This window comes from Schistocerca serialis, chromosome 1, assembly GCF_023864345.2.
Source record: "Schistocerca serialis cubense isolate TAMUIC-IGC-003099 chromosome 1, iqSchSeri2.2, whole genome shotgun sequence".
NCBI classification, from domain to species: domain Eukaryota; kingdom Metazoa; phylum Arthropoda; class Insecta; order Orthoptera; family Acrididae; genus Schistocerca; species Schistocerca serialis.
Window position 1 is genome coordinate 409,722,762 of NC_064638.1, and position 20,476 is coordinate 409,743,237.

At 45.9% G+C, this 20,476-nt stretch overlaps 1 protein-coding gene across 1 annotated transcript in view; it reads right to left on the minus strand.

Moving 5' to 3' along the window:
• Nucleotides 1-20,476, minus strand: part of LOC126475690 (homeobox protein prospero-like) — a 61,180-nt gene that overhangs the window by 37,914 nt on the left and 2,790 nt on the right. The window contains exons 2-6 of the mRNA XM_050103488.1: nt 15,279-15,391; nt 15,006-15,233; nt 14,710-14,859; nt 14,425-14,601; nt 10,146-10,516 (exon numbers count right to left, since the gene is read on the minus strand). Coding sequence (XP_049959445.1) covers nt 10,146-10,516; nt 14,425-14,601; nt 14,710-14,859; nt 15,006-15,233; nt 15,279-15,391 — 1,039 coding nt within the window. The remainder of the gene's footprint in view (nt 1-10,145; nt 10,517-14,424; nt 14,602-14,709; nt 14,860-15,005; nt 15,234-15,278; nt 15,392-20,476) is intronic.

Genomic DNA, 20,476 nt, shown 5'->3' on the forward strand with positions numbered 1-20,476 from the left:
TGGTTAAGGAAATAACAACTGGACAATGACGGGCAGACCGTGGCACGCAGCTTCGCTCGCGCCCTCTATGCGAGGGCTACGTCAGCCTGGCACACTCCACACGCTCTCCCATGCTCTCCCACACACACACACACAAATAACACAAATGGTGCACGTGCTTCCACCATTCTTTGTGTTCCTTAATGTAGCTCTATGTTTGATTACATTGAATTGGTGCAGTCGTTCGATGATGAACTGTTCGGAGTAACTATTCAGACTTCCTTCCGGTCGTAGTAGTTATGATAACGTCCATGTCACTTTTCTAAAAATGTCATGAGAATGTTAGGTATACAAACTACTGAGAACTATTTAATGCTTCTTATTACGAATACTTGTTTCTAAACGGCATTACTCCTCTATTCAAGAAGTGTGTCTAATACCAAAGGGTAAATATCATGCTGAAAGACCCTGAAATTGGCGAATGTGCGAAGCCAATAACAAATTATTGACAATTTCCCAAAACGTTTCTTGTATCTTGGCTAAACCTTAAACTCGAAGATACTGCAAGCGACTTCTAATCACGCTGCAGTTTTAAAGGTACACACCAATGAACTACTTCAATAAGAATGTATCCAAAAATCATAGGAATACCTGTATGACTACGCACTGCTTTCAATCCAATATCACAGTGTTTGCACGCCCTAAAGACTACCTGTTTCGCCATTGCAGTACTTTGACTGAAAAATGTGATTTAAATAAGAACAGAAAATTTTACTTTATGAATTTATAATCATTTCTACCAATCGGCAGTTTGCTCAGAAACCAGACACAAGGAATGAGAAATAAGCCAGCAAGTGTCAAAAGTCCAACTAAGGCGCAGTAATCTTAACTGTTGCTTCTACTGGGAAGAGCAATAGAAAGTTATCAGCCCTGTATCAGCATGCAAGAAATTACCTACCTGACTTTGTTATTTTGCCTCACTTCGAACGATTACGTGAAAAAAACAGAGGTTAGATGGAGCCAATTCCCGTATTTAACACAAATTACCTTTAAGACTACTTCCAAGCCAATGGAACTGTCATAAAGAAAAGGAGTAGATAAACAGAGAAAGTGTCTGGCTTTTCTTCTTAAATTTCCGAAAAGTAATGAACTAGAATACATATGGCAGCCTCTTTCTCTCATTAACAGTATACTGTGCCATTACGCGTCAGTATAAAATGTGGTACAACCACTTCCGTACGAGTGTTGCAATATTGTGTAACGTAGAGGCAACTGAAAGCTGACTGAGGAGGGGGTGAGGCGTGGGCCGGTCACCCACTTGCTGCTGACAATAAAGAACAAAGACATTAAAACTGCGTCGTTAATACATCGGGTAATCGACAAGGTGCCTCGGAGACTACTCGTCAAGCGTAGCCTCGTAGTAACTTATTGAGATCTACAACGCTGCTCGAAAGCAAATTGTATTCCATTAATCGAAGCAGAGCACACGCTACAGTAAGCGCGGTTTCCGTAATGACAGTGAAAAGGGATGACGGGAGCTTTACCGACTGTAACTCGGCTTAAACTGCGCCGTAAAACTAAATTAGTATTCAGTATCAAGTGTGGTATTTAAGTTGCCCGTCCGCGGCGAGGGCGTAACACAGCTCGCTGGAATAGAGGCGAGGGAAGCGCCCCGGTCAGAGAAGCCGGCAGTTCTGCTGCCAACGAGCACAGGGATGAATCGTTAATGACAACCCGCTCCACCGGCAGGTGTTGCAAGCCGACTTGGAGCCAAGTTGTATTACCTTAGACCATGCAATCAAATGCGTGTTCCTTATCTGTTAATCAGTTTCCTAATGTCGAGGCAAGATAAAGACAAAGCGTGGGGAAAAATTATACAAACTTTGCGCAAGTATATTAATGAGTCCCAGTTGAAATTAGTGCATCAGATGGCGGAGCTGGCAGTGGGGTTGAAGGGTGGGGTGAGGGGTGGGGGAGAGGGGTGTTCGGCATAGCCAGGCAGTGTCAAAGTCTTAATTAGACAACGCCCCTGAATGCCATCACGCCAAACTGCTGGGGTATTTCTGTTTCTGTGCGAGTACCGCGAAAAGAACTTTCCCGCTGGTTTTGCAGTAGTTCTTTGTTTCCAGTAAAGTGCCTAAAATGTGTTGCACTCGCTGTAGTTGTCTAACTGGCTCAGAGAATAATCAGTTTCGGAGTTTACCCTGATAAAACTAGCTGTTAGTAAAATAATCCTGAAGTTTAGCAACATGATCAGAAAGGTTAATTTCAGACACTGAGCACACGATACGTGTACCTATTATTGCCAGAACACTATGGGAAGAGAAGAAATACAAAAACGATTTGGATTTTGATTTGTAACTGTGTTAACGATACAATTAAAGCAAAGAAGACAGTCTCTGTTGTATTAGTGCCATGATATTAATAGATTTTGAGAATTCAGGCCCAACGCAGGCGATGAGTACCCTTGAGAAGAAAAGCTGTTTGTTACTGTTGCATATGGGAAAACATAAATACGTGTGACTTTCTTGATGAATGATAATGACGAAAAACTTCATGAATTATTAATTCTCTGACAACAAAAGGACACTGGGGAAGCACGATACTCTACATTCCTCTTAGAGGAGGAGAAATCTAAAATATGATTAAGGGTGTGGGTTTCGGAAACCAAGCCAAAGAGAGCTCTTTTGAGGGAGAGTAATACTTGGTAGAACATACTTGAATGCTCTACAGTTCTAGGTGGCCCTGTTAGTAGCTACAGCGTAACCACAGACTGATAATCGGAAACAGTAAAATGCAACTATCAGTCTGTTGAAATCGCTCAGAACTGAAGTTCTGGGGCGACCGAAAAGACAGGGGCAGTTGATGATACTGATTTAGATCTTGCATGGGTTACTTAGATCATTCGAGTGATTGCACGAATGGTTCCTTAAAAAGTATTCCATCTGTGGTATCTCTCCAATCTGAGCCGTCGCTCCGTCCCTAGTTTGGCGTTTCTCTCTTATGGTGATTCTAAAGTTTCAACAGATGTACATGAACTGCTACTTTCCTCCCTCTGGCTACTGAAGAATTTTTCTCAGTACACATTATCTACCAACTGGTGCGTGTAGGGACAGTGGTGTCTGTAAGTGCCTAGCGGACTGGTTGGAGGGCGGAGGTGTGTAGATGAACAGCGGCCGCTGGGTTCAACCTCCGGGTCAGGTGTCAATCCGCGTGAAGCGGGCAGACCCGGCTGGGTCGGATGTCTCAGCAACAACAACATCGCACCGCCTAAGGCTTCGGCGGCTAAGCCTATCGCGGGGAAATAGCAGTGGGGCTTCGACCGCCACAAGATACCCAATAAAAGGATTTGATTCAGCATTCGGATGGGAGACAATGCAAGGAAATGCTGAAGCGCTAGCAATGCCAGCCGCCCCGCAGAGCTCGGAGAAGCCGACAGCTCGCGAAACCACACTCTACTCAGTCGCAGGGTACACATCCCAATAAGAATTTGACTCTTCTAACGTTCATCCTTTTTTGTTAAGAAGGAAATTTCCTAGTGTTTTACTACTTCTCTGTACGTAAGGTGCGGTTGCACTGAATCGTAGCTAGTTCGTTGCGTATGCAGAGGTTTCGAGCTGTGGAAAGAGCGATCTGTTACGTTTTGCGCCTGATACAGTTTTTTTTTTTTTTCGAAATGTGAATATAGAATCGCTGGAGCGGCTATCGGAACAAGTAAGACTGTATCACTGAACCATGTGGCATCAGAGAAGAACTTCTGGGAGACAGATTTCCAGTTTCTTGCGAAACAAGCTGGCTTTGATAACTTCCTGTTTGCTGTTGCTGTTTGATTTTTTTTTTTTTTGGACCTATTGGATGCTTATTGTCAACTGTCCATTACGAAGCTGGAGACGAAGAGAAGTGCCTAGTAGAACTGTTAACCCGTTGTCGAAAAGACACTCGAGATTAAATCCAAGCATTGTACATGCAATATTCTCTCACATACGAATTTACAGCATTTTTGCTTCGCTGTTGGATATTATTTCAGTATAAGTAAGGTTTCTCTGCCTCCAGTAATTAGTAAACCGTAGAAAACAATTTTCTCTGTTGGTACGAGTTTAATAACGAACGACTACTCTTTCGAGATTAGAATCTGAGGGAAAAATCCAGCCAGTAACACAAGTGAAGTGATTTATCACTTGTAAGTATCTGAAGTGTAATTCTTGAACATAAGTATTAAGTAGACAAATAAGTTAGCTCCTCAAGACACTTCACTTCTGACACCCACAAACTTAGTGGAGCAAAATAAATCAGTCACGGAAAATATTTATAAGACGGTTGCGGAGTTGGCTCCTTTTAATGAAAAGGAGAACTGCTCGCCACAGAAAATGCTGGAAACCGTAATTTCAATGCACCGAGTACTTCTCTATGACATCACGCTTGAGTGACGGAGAGGACCAGAAGTGTCTGTTGACCAGCTGAATGCAGCATGAAATTGTGCTCACTATATAACCGCGGGAGTTCAGGTTCGACTGTTATGCGAGGCACAATAAGTGAAAATCGTCTGCTAAAGTGTTTGCGCAAGGGGCTGAGGTTGGATGTGTTTTGGCAAAGATTGAGGCGTAGCAAGCAATGCAAAACTAAATGGCCAAATGGTGTGAAGCAGGCTCTGTAGAGAATAAAAACCTCAGCCTCCCGAAACGAGTTCGAATACCAGGAATATTTCCCGTTTAAAGAAAGTCAGATGAAATCAGACACCGTTTAGCTGAGCAAGTGGGAATTAAGAGAGCGCCGTGTCGAAACATCACGAAAAAGGAGCTGCATCTGTATACTGCGAATTTTTCTGTTGTTGTGCATGACTTAGAGCGTTCAGATCAACTTTCGCGTGTTGAATTCTGCCAGTGGCTTTTCATTTCTTCACATGAAGTCTGATTCAGTCTGTCGGACTATATGACCCCGCAGAACGTGCGCTATTATGCATCTGAAAATCCCCTTCAGCGCTTTGAAGAACTGATGCATAATTTCAAAATTGGTGTTTGGTACGCAAAGTATGGTGTTCGTAACGTAGTACGATTCTTTTACCAAAATGTTAATGCTAATCGATGTATGCGGAAAAGGTTTAATCCGTATGTCGATCAACTCAAAAATGAACGACTGTAGGGACATTTTCAACAAGACGGAGTCACAGCACGAAACGCTCTGACAACCTTGTCACACTAGTGCATGAGGTGTTCGCTGAGGACAATCAGTAGAGGCAGTGCAATCTCCTGCCCACTTCGATTGCTTGGTTTCTCTCTCCCTGCGGTTTTTACCTGTAGGACAAATTGAAGTGCCTGGTGTACTCGAATAATCCTCACACATAGAAAGAGCTACAGTAGAACAGTGAAAACGGTACTGCTACTGTGCCTCAGGCAGAACTGCTGCGCATGTCTCAGAGTGTGCCAAATCGAACGCAGCGCTGAATCAACATCAACGGTGGCCATTTCCAGCATCTTCTGTGATGTTCGTTAACAACGGTCAGTCTCGTCTCAGTTTTATTGTAATTTTTTTCCAGGTCAGTATTATTTTACCCACGCTATTTCCCCCCAGCAAATGCCCGGTATGGAAATAGCGATTTAGGGCTTCCGTGGTTTTTGTAGATCACTTCAGGCGTATGATGGAATGATACCTTTAATAAAGTCACGGGCATGTCCTTCTCCAAAGTTCATTTGAAGGAAAGTAGAGCTCAGTCTCTAATGATCAAGGTCTTCTGCCATTTGAAGGTCTTGCCGCAACTAATACGTTACACAGTTCCTGCGAATGTATACGTAGCTGCCTCTGGAAATTCGAATCGTAACCCACTGAATAGGTAACGGCTCGCCTGTTAAGAGAGCAATGAATAGCAAGTTTCATCTTTGTTCGGCGAAACCTCCCTGTTCGTCTCTTTCTACACCAGTTACGTAACAGATACAGCTCGAAATACCAGTTAATTTAAAGGCGCATTTTAGAAGTCTCTTGCACATAGATAACGAAGACGAGCGGGTGAAAAATGAATGCAGGTCGTGAGGAACGAGTGGAACTTGTACTGCCCCCACTCGTCTTCATAGGACCACTTGTGCCGACGAAACGAATCGTAACTTTTCCTCGCTGGGGAAAAAAAAAGGGTCCGAACTCGCCGTAGAGTTGCAACTAATAACGCGCTGGAACAACTTTAGTTCTCAGAACTGGCAGCGTGAATGTTTCATTAGTTTAGACAGAATAAAAAATGAAGACCAGTCCTGGACACGCTCGGCAGACCGCTGGTGGCCATTAAAAATGGAACTTCTTGTGACAATAGGTTATCGGACGTTAGGCAAACAGCGAGGCGGCCGTCCATAATGCAGGCCGGGGCGAAGGGTTGCCTGCGCCAAGGCGGCGCTGCAAGACGCCAAGACGAGGCAGGCCGCGCGGCCGCGTTCTCACGGCCGGCCGCTGAATAAGGAACGAGCGCGAGCCGCCGCCGCCGCCAAAGACAGACTCTGTGATGACGTACCCGCCTGCATTATTCACCGTCCTCCCCTTTCCGAAGTTGAGTCCAGCTGCCGGCCGCCTATAATCTTCGTTTGTGCATCTGTTATGATATTTTTTCCCCTCCCAACCTTCCGCCTCTGTTACGTCGTATCTTCGCCGCGCAGGTCACAGGACTGAGGAGAGAGGGGGGAGGGGGAGGGGGGTAAGGAGCTCCTTGGGGCGGTCGTCAACTTTGACTTGAGGATAACTTGAGTGTTGCGTTCGAAGAACGGAAAGGAAAACTTGGGTCGAGACTGATCGAACTCTGTCAGAGCGGAGGAAACTCTACGGGGTGATGTCACACAGGAGACTGTTCGAGACACTGCTTCAGGAGGATGTACTTCAGGGCCACATATAGTACTGACGAACCTTACATTCTGTAGAGCTCCTTTTTATAATGTAGCACAGTAATGAATAATGAGGAGCCTTTTAGCCCTCTCTGATAGTTTCCCGACATCGTAGGGGTCTTTTGGCCTAGACGCTGCTGCCATTTAGCCTAGACGCTGCTGCAGTCGATGTTACGACTGCGTGATCGATCGAGTAAACCTGACAGAGAAACTGAAATGAAATGAAATGTCGTGTGACGAGGGCTTCCCGTCGGGTAGACCGTTCGCCTGGTGCAAGTCTTTCGATTTGACGCCACTTCGGCGACTTGCGCGTCGATGGGGACGAAATGTAGATGATTAGGACAACACAACACCCAGTCCCTGAGTGGAGAAAATCTCCGACCCAGCCGGGAATCGAACCCGGGCCCTTTGGATTGACAGTCTGTCGCGCTGACCACTCAACTACCGGGGGCGGACACAGAGAAACTGATAAGTAAGTACACAGAACCTTCTAGATCCTAGATACCAATAACTCTGTTTACGCAGGTGAGGCTAAGTCTATAGTTAACGCGTTGAATCTTGCCCATTTCGAGAGCATTAGAGTGAATCTGTCACAGAAGGCACCTTCCAATTCTCGTGGACGCTTCAAATTACTCCACAGTTTATAAACTAGATAATTCATTCAGTTACGGTGTGTACAGTGGATTTTTCGTTGGGCTAAACGTAATAGACTGGAAAAAATGTACCTCATTAGCACTGGAACTCCACTGTTTGCAATTCCAGTGTTAGATAACCGAACATGCCTTACAGATCAGATCTCCAGTTGCAAGTATACGGCTGAGAGAAAAAGTTGATCAGAGCCTCAAGGCAACAAAAGTATCCTGCGGGACAATATCAATGAAATAAGGAATAACTTCAAATTTGTTAGCTGATGTAGACAGAACGTTGCTGCTTACACGTCTACAATACTTCACGCGTTTTGGGTATCTGGTACCTAAATAATGTACTGATCAGATAACGACGTTTTCAGAGTTAACTTGTCAACTGTACAATTTATTCGCCACGAAAGATTAATCACATACATTGAATACATCTAAACATAGAGGAGAGGAGCTGATGAAAGCACAGCGCACGTTGTGTAATTCCAATCATGCTTGCACATGCAAAAACTTACATTAGCACATTTATCAGATGCAGTCTCCGTATCAGTACGTTGAGTACTGACACTCCTTCGTCCACCATACCTTTCGTAACCCTACGTCCCAAGAATGCTCAAAAATGGCTCAAATGGCTCTAAGCGCTATGAGACTTAACATCTGAGGTCATCAGTCCCATAGACTTCGAACTAATTAAACCTAATTAACCTAAGGACATAACACACATCCATGCCCGAGGCAGGATTCGAATCTGCGACCGTAGCAGCAGCGCGGTTCCGGACTGAAGCCTCCAGAACCGTTCCGCCACAGCGGCCGGCTCAAGAACGCCGTTTGTCCGTTATGCGAAGAATAGTTAAATATGCAGAAGAGTGAGTTACATGTAAGAGGAGTGCGTGAACAGAAACGGGTCGGTCGGAAGAGCTCAGTGACTTCGAACGTTGTCTCGTCGTTGGACGTCACCTGAGCGTCAAACTCATCAGGGACATTTCAGCCCTTCTAAAGCTGCCCCAGTGATCTGGTTAGCGATTTGTCTGTGAAGAGGAAACGCGAAAGAACAACTGCAGTTAAACCAAGACCGGACGTACCTATCCAGCATAGCAGAGCGCGGTTGTAAACATCACGTGGATGGAATCACTAGTGAGTGCCAAAGTGCTGCCAGCAGTCCATCTAGCACAGTGACTGTGGGTAGTGAGTTAAAAAGAATAGGGTACATCGGTCGAGCAGCTCCTGATGGGTCATATGAGATCGGCACTAAGCGACGCTTGATGTGGTCTAAAGAGAAACGCCACTGATCAGTGGACGACTGGAAACGAGTGATTTGGAGCCATGGATCACGCTATACCCGTGCCAGTCTGATGGAGGGGTTTAGATTTGGCGAATGCCCGGAGAATGATAGCTGGCTTCGTGTCGTGGTACAGAGGAGGTAGTGTTAGGCATGCGATGTTTCCATCGTTAGGTGTGGTCCCCATATTGCACTTAAGAAACCGCTAAGTGTGGTAGGCTATAAACACATAGTAGGGCATCGTGTACTGTGTGCAGTAAAGGAACGATTCGGGCAACATGATTGTCTGTATCAGCGTGACAATGCACCCAGTCCTACAACAGCAGATACAAGGCAATGGTTTGTGGACAATGAAGTTACTGAAATGGACTGTCCTGTCCACAGTCCCAACCTGCACCAAATGGAGCACCTTCGGAACGAGAATGAACGTCGACTTCACTCCAGACCTTAGCGTCCAATAACTATCATCAGTGGTTTTGGCTCTTGAGGGAGAATGGGCTATTATTGTTCCACAGACATTCAGAGACTTCCATTGAAAATATTTCCAGAGAGGTCAAGCCATCGTAAAAGCGAGAGTTGTGCCATTTTGATGGTCACTGATAAATGTCCGGATACTTTAGATCAGATAGCGTACGGTCCGATTTAGCACTTCCTTGCCATCTTTAATTCCATTGTTCATAACGGCGTGCAAGGAAAGGGGTCGGGTGGGGTGGAGGGTTGTTGGAAGAGACTGCGAGTGACACGTATGTGTGAAGTCTGTAAAGAGAGAGTATCGGAATACAGAAGACAGCAAATACGACTTTTAATTCAATAGGTGGCCACGAGGAAAGACAGCTAGCAATCCGTCCTATCGACGACGAGGTCATTACAGAACGAGCACAAGCTCAGACTCGTATGGAAATCGAAACTCATCGAAGAAATATTCCCAACATTTGGCTTAGGCGAGTGAGGGAAATACTGGTTTAGTGGACGGGGATTTAAACCGCCGTTCTCCCAAACGGTTGGGTTGGGCTGTCTGGGGGAAGAGACCAAACAGCGAGGTCATCGGTCTCATCGGATTACGGAAGGACGGGGGAAAGAAGTCGGCCGTGCCCTTTCAAACGAACCATCCCGGCATTTGCCTGGAGCGATTTAGGGAAATCACGGAAAACCTAAATCAGGGTGGCCGGGATTGAACCGTCGTCCTTCCGAATGCGACTCCAGTGTGCGAACCACTGCACCACCTCGCTCGATTCCCAAATGGTGTTTCATCGTGTGACCTCGTTCATTATTACCAGGAAAGGAGAGCATTCTTCAAAAGTCTAAGAGCAGAGCACACTGTCTGGTGGACGAAGGAGCAGAGGGCGCGTCAGCGAGCAGGGCAGTCTAGGAACTACACATTGGAGCGAAACTCACTACAGCTTGGAGCAAAAGGATATTGTAGGCTGAATGCCGTCGTAGGGCCCCTCGCCGGAGTTGCAGTCGGAGTTCCTGTCGACGGCGTCGGAGGCTGCGCGCAGGTGCGAGTAGTCGGGCGAGGCGCCGTGCTGCGCGGCCGCCAGCAGCGCGGGGTGCAGCAGCGACTGCGGGTGTGGGGGCGGCAGCGGCGGCGACTCTGCGCCCGCCACGGCGCCGCCGGGGGGCGAGCCCGCCCCCGCGCCGCCGCCCAGGTGCATCGCGCCGGGGCCCGCCTGCCCGGGGCCGCCCACCGGCACCTGCACCGCCTGCTGGCCCGCCGACTGCACCGGCGGCACCGCCACGGGGCCGCCCGCCTGCGCGCCGGACACCTGCGGGCGACAGCGCTGTTTGTACACGACGATTGCCGCACCCCGGGCGTGCACTCTCAGTACATCACCACTGTTATACCCGACAATCTACGTAAACTTCACCTGTTTCTAAAAACACTGTAGGAAATTCTAGTCTGAACCTCGATCGGCGTCAGAAGTAGTCAGTCAAATCCTCCGATATTAAATTACTGGCCATTAAAATTGCTACACCAAGAAGAAATGCAGATGATAAACGGGTATTCATTGGACAAATATATTATACTACAACTGGCATGTGATTACATTTTCACGCAATTTGGGTGCATAGATCCTGAGAAATCAGTACCTAGAACAACCACCTCTGGCCGTAATAACGGCCTTGATACGCCTGGGCATTGAGTCAAACACAGCTTGGATGGCGTGTACAGGTACAGCTGCCCATGCTGCTTCAACACGATACCACAGTTCATCAACAGTAGTGACTGGCGTATTGTGACGAGTCAGTTGATCGGCCACCATTGACCAGACGTCTTCAATTCGTGAGAGATCTGGAGAATGTGCTGGGCAGGGAAGCAGTCGATCATTTTCTGTATCCAGAAAGGCCCGTACAGGACCTGCAACATGCGGTCGTGCATTATCCTGCTGAAATGTAGGGTTTCGCAGGGATCGAATGAAGGACAGAGCCAGGGGTCGTAACACATCTGAAATGTAACGTCCACTGTTCAGAGTGCCTTCAATGGGAACAAAAGGTGACCGAGACGTGTAACCAATGGCACCCCATACCATCACGCCGGGTGATACGCCAGTATGGCGATGACGAATACACGCTTGCAATGTGCGTCCACCGCGATGTCGCCAAACACGGATCCGACCATCGTGATGCCGTAAACAGAACCTGGACTCATACGAAAAAATGACGTTTTGCCATTCGTGCACCCAGGTTCGTCGTTGAGTACACCATCGCAGGCGCTCCTGTCTGTAATGCACCGTCAAGGGTAACCGCAGCCATGGTCTCCGAGCTGATAGTCCATGCTGCTGCAAACGTCGTCTAACAGTTCGTGCAGATGGTTGTTGTCTTGGAAACGTCCCCATCTGTTGACTCAGGGATCGAGACGTGGCTGCACGATCCGTTACGACCATGTGGATAAGTTGCCTGTCAGCTCCTCTGCTAATGGTACGACGCCGTTGGGATACACTACAGCGTTCCGTATTACCCTCCTGAACCCACCGATTCCATATTCTGTTAACAGTCATTGGATCTCAACCAACCGGAGCAGCAATGTCGCGCTACGATAAACCGCAATCGTGATAGGTTACAATCCGACGTTTATCAAAGTCGGAAACGTGATGGTACGCATTTCTCCTCCTTACACGAGGCATCACAACAACGTTTCACCAGGCAGCGCCGGTCAACTGCTGTTTGTGTATGAGAAATCGGTTGGAAACTTTTCTCATGTCAGCACGTTGTAGGTGTCGTCACTCGCTCCAGCCTTGTGTCAATGCTCTGAAAAGCTAATCATTTGCATATCACAGCATCTTCTTTCTGTCGGTTAAATTTTGCGTCTGTAGCACATCATCTTCGTGGTGTAGCAATTTTAATGGCCTGTAGTGTAAATGACAAATGAAATACACACAAAGCGATGTTATCGTCTCATTCTGACGCCGCCTAGAGACTGCTTGCATGCCAGTATTCACCTTATTTAAATCTGAAACACAAGGCTAAAGGAAAAACCACCAGGCCTCGCACTATACATTGTGTACCACGAGAAATGCTCAGTATTCAGGGATATGACAAGAATCAGCATTCGAAGGAAAAAAATTGTAGTAAAAATGGGCTCTAAAATACATACTAGAGCTACTCAGGTCCGATCGGTCGTGAAATGGAAACCAGTCTGTCGTAACGTTGTGCAACCTTAAAAACAGTTTCCTCATGGAAAGCAGCCACCTCCGCTTTCCGCCAGTTCTCTAAGCTGGTCTGTAACTCGTTGTCTCCGCCAAAATTTTGTCCTCACAGTCGGCGGTTCATGAGAGCAGACATGAAAATCAGACGGTGGCACGTCCGGACACTATTGTTGGCGATCAGAAACTTCCCGTCGAAAACGTTGCAGGAGCGTCTTCGTTGCCCCTGCAGTATGATACCGAGAATCGTCCTGAAGAAGGAAGTGCATGACCGTTATGTTACGTGGGCTGCACGAAACCAGCAAAATCTCACGGCAGGCGGCCTAATTAGCGGGAGACTATTTTTTAGGGATCTTTATGCGCTCACTGTGAGCTCAGAACCAAAAAGAGCGACGTGACGCGGTCGATGTGCAACTAGAGACACTGCGCAACATACCTGTGCAAAGTTTCTTCAGATTTTCACTGTTGTTTCCGTTTCGTTCCCGATCGGACCTTACTTTCCTAATAGCCCTTGGACGATAACTATGAGCACTTCTTCATCTTCGATACTGTGAAACAAATCTACTTCAAACTCTTTGTTTCTATATTTCGGGAGCTGGTAGTGTGGACATAAACAAGGAAAAATCAGATAGTAAACATGGGCTCTGAATTGTTTAGTAGTAAATGTTGTGAGAAGCAAACCATCACTGGTAATCATAGTTACTTCAATTCTAGAAGTCGTATTATTTATACAAACATAGAGGTGAATGTCATCGACAGCTGTGTGGGACCAATTACTGTTGAAGGAAATTTCGTAACGTGGCAGCTAGTGTCCCAGAAGGTGAAAAATAAATGTGACAAACCAAGGGAAAGGCCTATGTTGTGTTGGAAATAAAATTCAGAAAAAAATAGTCCAAATGGCTCTGAGCACTATGGGACTCAACTTCTGAGGTCATCAGTCCCCTGGAACTTAGAACTACTTAAACCTAACTAACCTAAGGACATCACACACATCCATGCCCGAGGCAGGATTCGAACCTGCGACCGTAGCGGTCTCGCGGTTCCAGACTGCAGCGCCTAGAACCACGCGGCCACTCCGGCCGGCTTAAAATTCAGACCCTCTTGTAAATATCAGACAGGCTGATCATTAAACCACAAGGGAGTAACATGTCTGAATTAACTATCTTGATCATCGCATGGATAGGACACAGACCAAAACTTTTCCCTTCACTCACAAGTTATGGTAGTTTTATCTCATAAAATGGTTTGACTTCAAGCATTAACGACAGAGAGAGCAGTGGGCGAATCACATACTCCTGCATACCAATGTCCAGTGATACCATACGCAGATAGATTACACATTAGCCTGTCTTTAATTTCTCCCGACTACCGTAATCCAGGGCGAGTTTGTGCTGTTTTTGAAGGTTTTAATGAGGAAACTTTTTTAAGAAAAATTTCAACAGAGACTGAATGGATGTAGAAATTTGGTATATTTCTTATTCCATAAACTTAGTATTTGTTTCCCAGAGTATAGTTCTGGATCAAAAAAGAGTGGCGAACTTGACACGAAGTCACTTCATAGGAATGGATGACTTGTTACCTTCTTTATTATGGGTTTTCCAATGCTAAATACTAGGTGGCATAGTGCCCAGCTACCTAAAAGGTAAATTAGTGACAAAAAAGAATACAATTCCTGTACAATGGTTTTAAAGAGTTGTTCAGATATAATTACAAAATTTATTTTGCAGAATTTCTGATCCCAGGTGTCAGGAGTACAAACGAGTTCTCGCTTTCTGAATATAAATCTGACATTTTTGGTTTTCAGAGAATATTTCACCCCTTTCATTTTGCTGCTTTCAAGAAACTTTTTCCCCAGCTCATTCGAGTTCGAGCTGTAACAGGATTAGTGTCTTCCCCAGCGAATGGCTCTGTCTCCTATCGCATAATTATTTAGTCGCAGCACAAAGCCACCCTGGTTTACAATGTTTGAAGATAAGATTATTGCCTACCGGAACATTGTCTATTAGCGAAAAAAAGGAGGCTCCAAGTACCTGTTGCTGTTGCTGCTGTCCGCCGTAGAAGGGTGAGTACGGGGAGAAGACCTGCGACTCGTGCAGTGACGGGTTGGGGATGGCCACAGAGGTCGGTAGCGAGACCGGCATGATGGGTGGCGGGGGCGGGGGGTGGTACGGCCGCTGCGACACTGCCTGCGGAGGAACGCCTCCCACCTGGAAAGATCATCCGTCGCTCACCATCCTTCAAGCGTGACGCGTATTCCGAGACAGAGGAAAAGGAAGTCGGGAGGCGGAGGCGGTGACTGAGGGTGCGGCGGTTACCTGCTGCGGCTGCTGCGGCGGCTGCGGCGGCGGCGAGTCGGCGCCCGCTCCCGGGCCCGGCGCCATCATGCCGCCGTACTTGCTGGGGTCCGGCCCGTCCTGCGCCAGGATGCGACTCACGGTGCGCGGCGTGATCCGCGTGTCCGTCACCTGCAACATCGACGTCTGACGTCAAGGAGATTAGGCGGCGACTGTCACACCGGCCGGCGAGGCCTCCCCGTAAGGGGGCAGGCTTCGGCGTAATGTTTCACAGAGAACCAAAGTATCTGCCATTGAGGGGTGAGACGGTGCTTTACCTTGTGCCGCTTCTTCTTGGGCGCGACCACGAGGCTGAGCGCCTCGTTCTGTTCGGGTACTCCGTCCCTCGAGTCGCCGCCCCCGGCGCCGCCCCCGCCGCCGCCACCGCCTCCTCCGCCCCCGCAGAAGGGGTTGACGTGAGGCGGGCCGGCGAGCCAGGGCGCGGCCGCCTTGGGGGTGGCGAACATGGCGGCGGTGGGCGACGGCCGCACGTGCGACGGCGCCTGCTGCTGGCCGCCCGCCGCCCCCACCTGCTGCGGCGCCATGCCCGCCAAGCCGCCGTCCGCCGACTGCGGCGTCATCGCCATGCTGGGGAACGCCGTGCCGTTGACGCGGGGCGTGCCTGGCGCCGAACCACCGCCGCCACCTGCAGCACAGCACACGTCTGGTCGCCTTAGTGACGAAGTCTGCTATCGGCGCTATCCACCTAAACTACTCTGCACAATGGCAATGAGCTTTAGTGCAAGAAACTTTCAAAATATAGACCCTGTACTGCCCCTAGTACACATGAAATGAACGACAAAAAAAGAACAAAAACAAAAAAAGTCGCTCTAAGCACTATGGGACTTAACATCTGAGGTCATCAGTCCCCTAGACTTAGAACTACTTATACCTAACTAACCTAAGGACATCACACACATCCATGTCTGAGGCAGGATTCGAACCTGCGACCGTAGCAGCACTGCGGTTCCGAACTGAAGCGCCTAGAACCGCTCGGTCACAGCGGGAAATGAGCGACACACAGTGGTGGAAATACGAGGGGATTCAGTTAGTAATGCAACACTTTTTTTTTGTCAGTCAGTTTCGGTTGAAGAAATGCGGAACTTGTTTTGGAACATCGTGGAATATTCCCGTTTCAACGCCTATACTTTCATGAAGTTCCGATGGGTGACGGCGCCATACGTAGCCTCCATATGGCGTCTGTAACGGAGATGCTTTCCAAGCACGGACCTGCCATGGAGTTTCTTTCGGTGGGAAACCAGATCATCGCAGATATTCATAGGCGCTTGCAGAATGTCTACTGAGATCTGGCAGTGAACAAAAGCACGGTGAGTCGCTGGGCGAGGTGTCTGTCGTCACTGTAACAAGGTCACGCAAGCCTGTGACTCCTACAACGTTGGAACGTGCGGACAGTCTCATTCGAAGTAATCGACAGATTACAATCAAACCCCTCGCTGTACAACAGCACATCTCTGTTGGCAGTGCTGACGCACTCGTCCGCTATTTGGGATGCACAAAGGTGCGTGGCTGCTGGGTTCGTAGCCGCCTAACAGGAGATCATAAAAAGCAACGAAGGACCATGTGTGAAGAATTGCTTGCGCGTTACAAGGCTGATCATGACAATTTTTTGTCCATCATCGTCACAGGCGATGGCGCCACACCACCTCTCCTCCGAAGAAGAAGTTCAAAGCCGCGTCCTCAGTCGACAGAGTCATGGCGATGCTCTTCTGGGACTCAGAAGGGGCTTTAATATTTGATGTTGTCCCTCGTGGTGCAGTAGTCAACTCTGCTGTGTATTGGGCTACCCTCAGAAATAAATGACCAGAGTGTTCGTCGCCACAAAAATGCAAACAAACTACTCATTCTCCATGGCAACGCAAGGCCTCACACAAGTCTGCGCACACTAGGAAAGCTCACGAAATTTTATTAGCCTCTGCTTCCTCATCCACTCTACAGTCCAGGTCTTGCACCTTGGCGCAACGAAGTATGCAGTCCGCGAAAAGCAGCACATGGATGATAGGGATGTTACTGATGCAGTAAGACGTGGGCTCTGACGTCGGCTAGTGGAGTGGTACCATGCAAGCATACAGGCCCTCCCAGTACGGTCGCGTAAATCCGTCACATTGGACGAATACTATGCTAAAAAATAGGGTACTGTTGCCAAAAGAGTGGGCAGTAATGTGGTGTGTGGGAATCCTGAATAAAATCAACCTGCTCTCAGAAATAAAAGTGTTGCATCAGTTGCTGAACACCACTCGTAACAACGTTACATTAGAACACAGCTCTAATCAATATGAAAACTTTTTGACCACTTAAATTATTTAATGAAGCATCATGTTTCGAGGTATAAAAATCATCTTCAGGCTAGAATGCCAGTATCAAACCCTTTAACACAAGTACACGTAGATATTAAAGCTCTTTTGTACAGTCTTGGGACGTACTCTGATCATATTTCTCCATATCTTGCTGTGGATTGTTCAGTTATCTCCTTTGCTATGGCTCCTTCGAACATGTTACCCACTACGTAAGACTTTCGTGGTCGTTGTCATTAAAGATAATATCTTCTAGATTGTTAGATTGCGTCCTATTTCTTCTACATGATCGACGTTTCTACCCCTCTGATGGTATCTTCGTCAGGATCTTGTGGTGTCCATGATTGGCTGAAAACTCGGTCGACTGTGGGCATCACAAGTTCCTGAAGAAGATCCCAACGGACGGGACGGAATATCGATCGCGGCCTGACAACTCATAAGATTTTTCCTTGATGTCAACGACTGTTCACAAATTACCAAATGTTACTTTAAACACAACATCACAATCAACTACTTTTGTTAATTTTTTTGTGCTGCCATTATTGCCTGACTTTAGTTTTATGCCTAGAAACATATTGCTTCCTTCAGTGATTTACGTACTCAACAAATTTTGTGATTGATTGTGGTCTCTTAAAAACCTTTTCTTATTTTTGAATTAGTCAAGGTCGATTAAAAGTCAATATGGCTTTACGTTGTTAATCTTGATCTGTTCGTGCCCCACCGTTGAATAATGTCAATGTTAATAAGAAACCATTAGCCATGTTTCAGGTACGTTTATTACTGTACAGCCAGTTTCGTTTTGAAGTTGTTTAGTGAGTGTCGAGAGCAAGCGGACAGAGGTTACAGGTTTAAGGTCATTCGCTTTTAATGTGGGCGCTATAGGGTTCGCCGCTAGCGAGAGGTGACTCACTTACTATGAAAAAAGACATAATTTCGCTTTAAGGAGCTTTTTTGGGAAAACGAGAGTCTTAATATTATTCTTCATAAAAAATGAATAAAACTGAACGTTTCTTATGTATTCTAGGGACTTTGTGTCTTTTGGCTGAAATATTAAAGTAAATAAAAAAGTAACTAAACATGTAAAAAATCAACTTTCTTTTTATGTGTGTTCTAGTTGTTACTCTCAGCTTCACTTTGTACAGAAATAAGTATGTTTGTCAAATTACAGTAGTCTCCCATTTTTTAACTTATACTCTTATTTATACTTTTTCCTGATTACAATTTGATGAGTCAAACTTATGTTAAATCGAACTCTTAGTTATTGAGACTTTCTGTTAGGTGCCTCGAACAGTGATATATCTAGAGTCGACTGTATCTGGCAAACATTTTAGCATTTCTGGAACACTCGATGCGACTAGAAGTTGGCTTCAAATTGATACCAAGTTCTGCTTTATCTGAAATGATGACACACATTACCCCTTACCATTACCGGTCAAAGTCATTACGCGTGTGCGAGAAGCCCAAATTATTATTAGCATGTGAAACTGCAAGCAGTTTGTGTGTAAAATACTTTGGATGTCTGACAGTCTCACAGTGTTAAAGCAATATACTCCTGTTGCAGGTAGCTTATAGTGGGGTGAGTGCCTGTTGCTCTAGTTTGCGTGTGTATGTGAACAGACACATCGGTCAAACATAGATCTTTACCAAAAGTGCTCGAAACGTGAACTGTTAATTTTCTGTGGGAACAGAACACTTCGCAGGAATCAGAAAGTGCCAAATATACTATCATTGGCAAAACGTCGTAAGATAGGTTCGCTATTGATATGAAATTCTTAAGTATTACGGCAATGCAAAAGTATGTGAAGTGAGGATACCAAAGTGTGCCGTAACGTCTCGTGCTGAAAAGCCTGGACAAACTAATTTAATTTGTCGGAAGTTATCGTAAAAAAAATAGCTGTCACAAAAACATCAATCTGACTTTACATAAACAATAATAGCTTCAGGCACAATGAAATGCTTTTCGCCTTCCATGCTTTCATCTGCACGTATTTTACGACGACGAGAATCTAGAAGTACACAGAGCACGTATAAGTTGCGCTTTTAATGAGTACTTAAATGGCTGTCCCTGTGAAATGAGAGGGAAACATCTTGACTTCATATTTCCACATTAAATATATTTTTATTTTTCCTTGTCTTATTTTGTATATGTTTTTGTATTTGGGATGCAAGTGCAAGACACTCCGAGAAGTTATTGCATCAGAAATATTGGAATGCGAAATGTGCGTAAGACTGCTCTGTACGGATTAACTGCGTCCGAATTTTTTTTATCAATAATAGCTGAAATGGCGCTGTCTTCACTACGGTCCATAAATATAAATATTGTGTAATATTTTGTAAACAAGAACATGGTCGCTAAGTAAAAAAAAATTCATTCTAGCCCTTTCGTACACCAAATTCTTACGACGCAGATGGAGATTGTATGTAGTAGGAAAAATCAATAGCAAATAATCTTTTTAATTGGGAAATTTAAAGACCAACACTAACTTCTATGTCAGATATGCAATATTTTATCCGAAGCAATAACAAGAATTTCTTTTTAACTGCGTTTAAAACAGCGAGGTGTCCTTTTTAAATTTTACGATGCACTTCTTCAGAAACACTTTTCGCTCTTACATAGTACAATTCGAGATCGTAACAAGAACAACCGAGCATTTGAAACAACAAAGAATAACTCATTAATCAGCGGTCTAGTCTTTCAATTATGTCACTGCGCAAAAGAAAGAAAAATGAATGAGAATAAATAGTGAAGAACTAGAAAATACTGAGCGTCAACGGTTGTTGTGTTTCGACAGAGGAACATTCAGGCTGATGCACAGTGCTAAAATGTGGATCTATTTGAAACGAGTGGATCATTTCGTTGCAGTAACTTAACTCTGGCGGAAAGACTATAGAGAAATTCCGTTAACTATTACGGGCACATCAAAGGTAGCAACATTATGAGTACTGAAGTGCTGCTTATTTGTGACAGTTTATCAGGTGTACAAAAATCTTTCGCGTTTTCGGAGAAGCGCAAGGATGAAAGCTGTACATTCTAGTTAATGCACTGTTTGAATCATATCACACTTGCAGCTACGGACTGTGATCTAAAAAATTTCACGTAACTGTTAGGCATTTTCATCTAGAAAATTTAACACATTATTACATACGATATCTTTTTAATGTAGAAGACTCATCTTCTAACATAGAGCGTGAGGTGATATCTGCATTGTTTATGTAAGTGATTGTATGCGTTACACGGATCTAGCAAAGGATACTTTTAACCGTATTAGGGACCACAGACTTTTTATGGGTAATGTGAATTCCCGATATCAGGTATATAAAGCACTACAGTAGACGCAATGCTTGCGGAAATGAACACGACCAGTTGCGACGGAAGGAGCGAGAACGTGGGCTCGGGGCTTCGCCCACAACAGCTGTCCACCGGGATATGGCGTTCG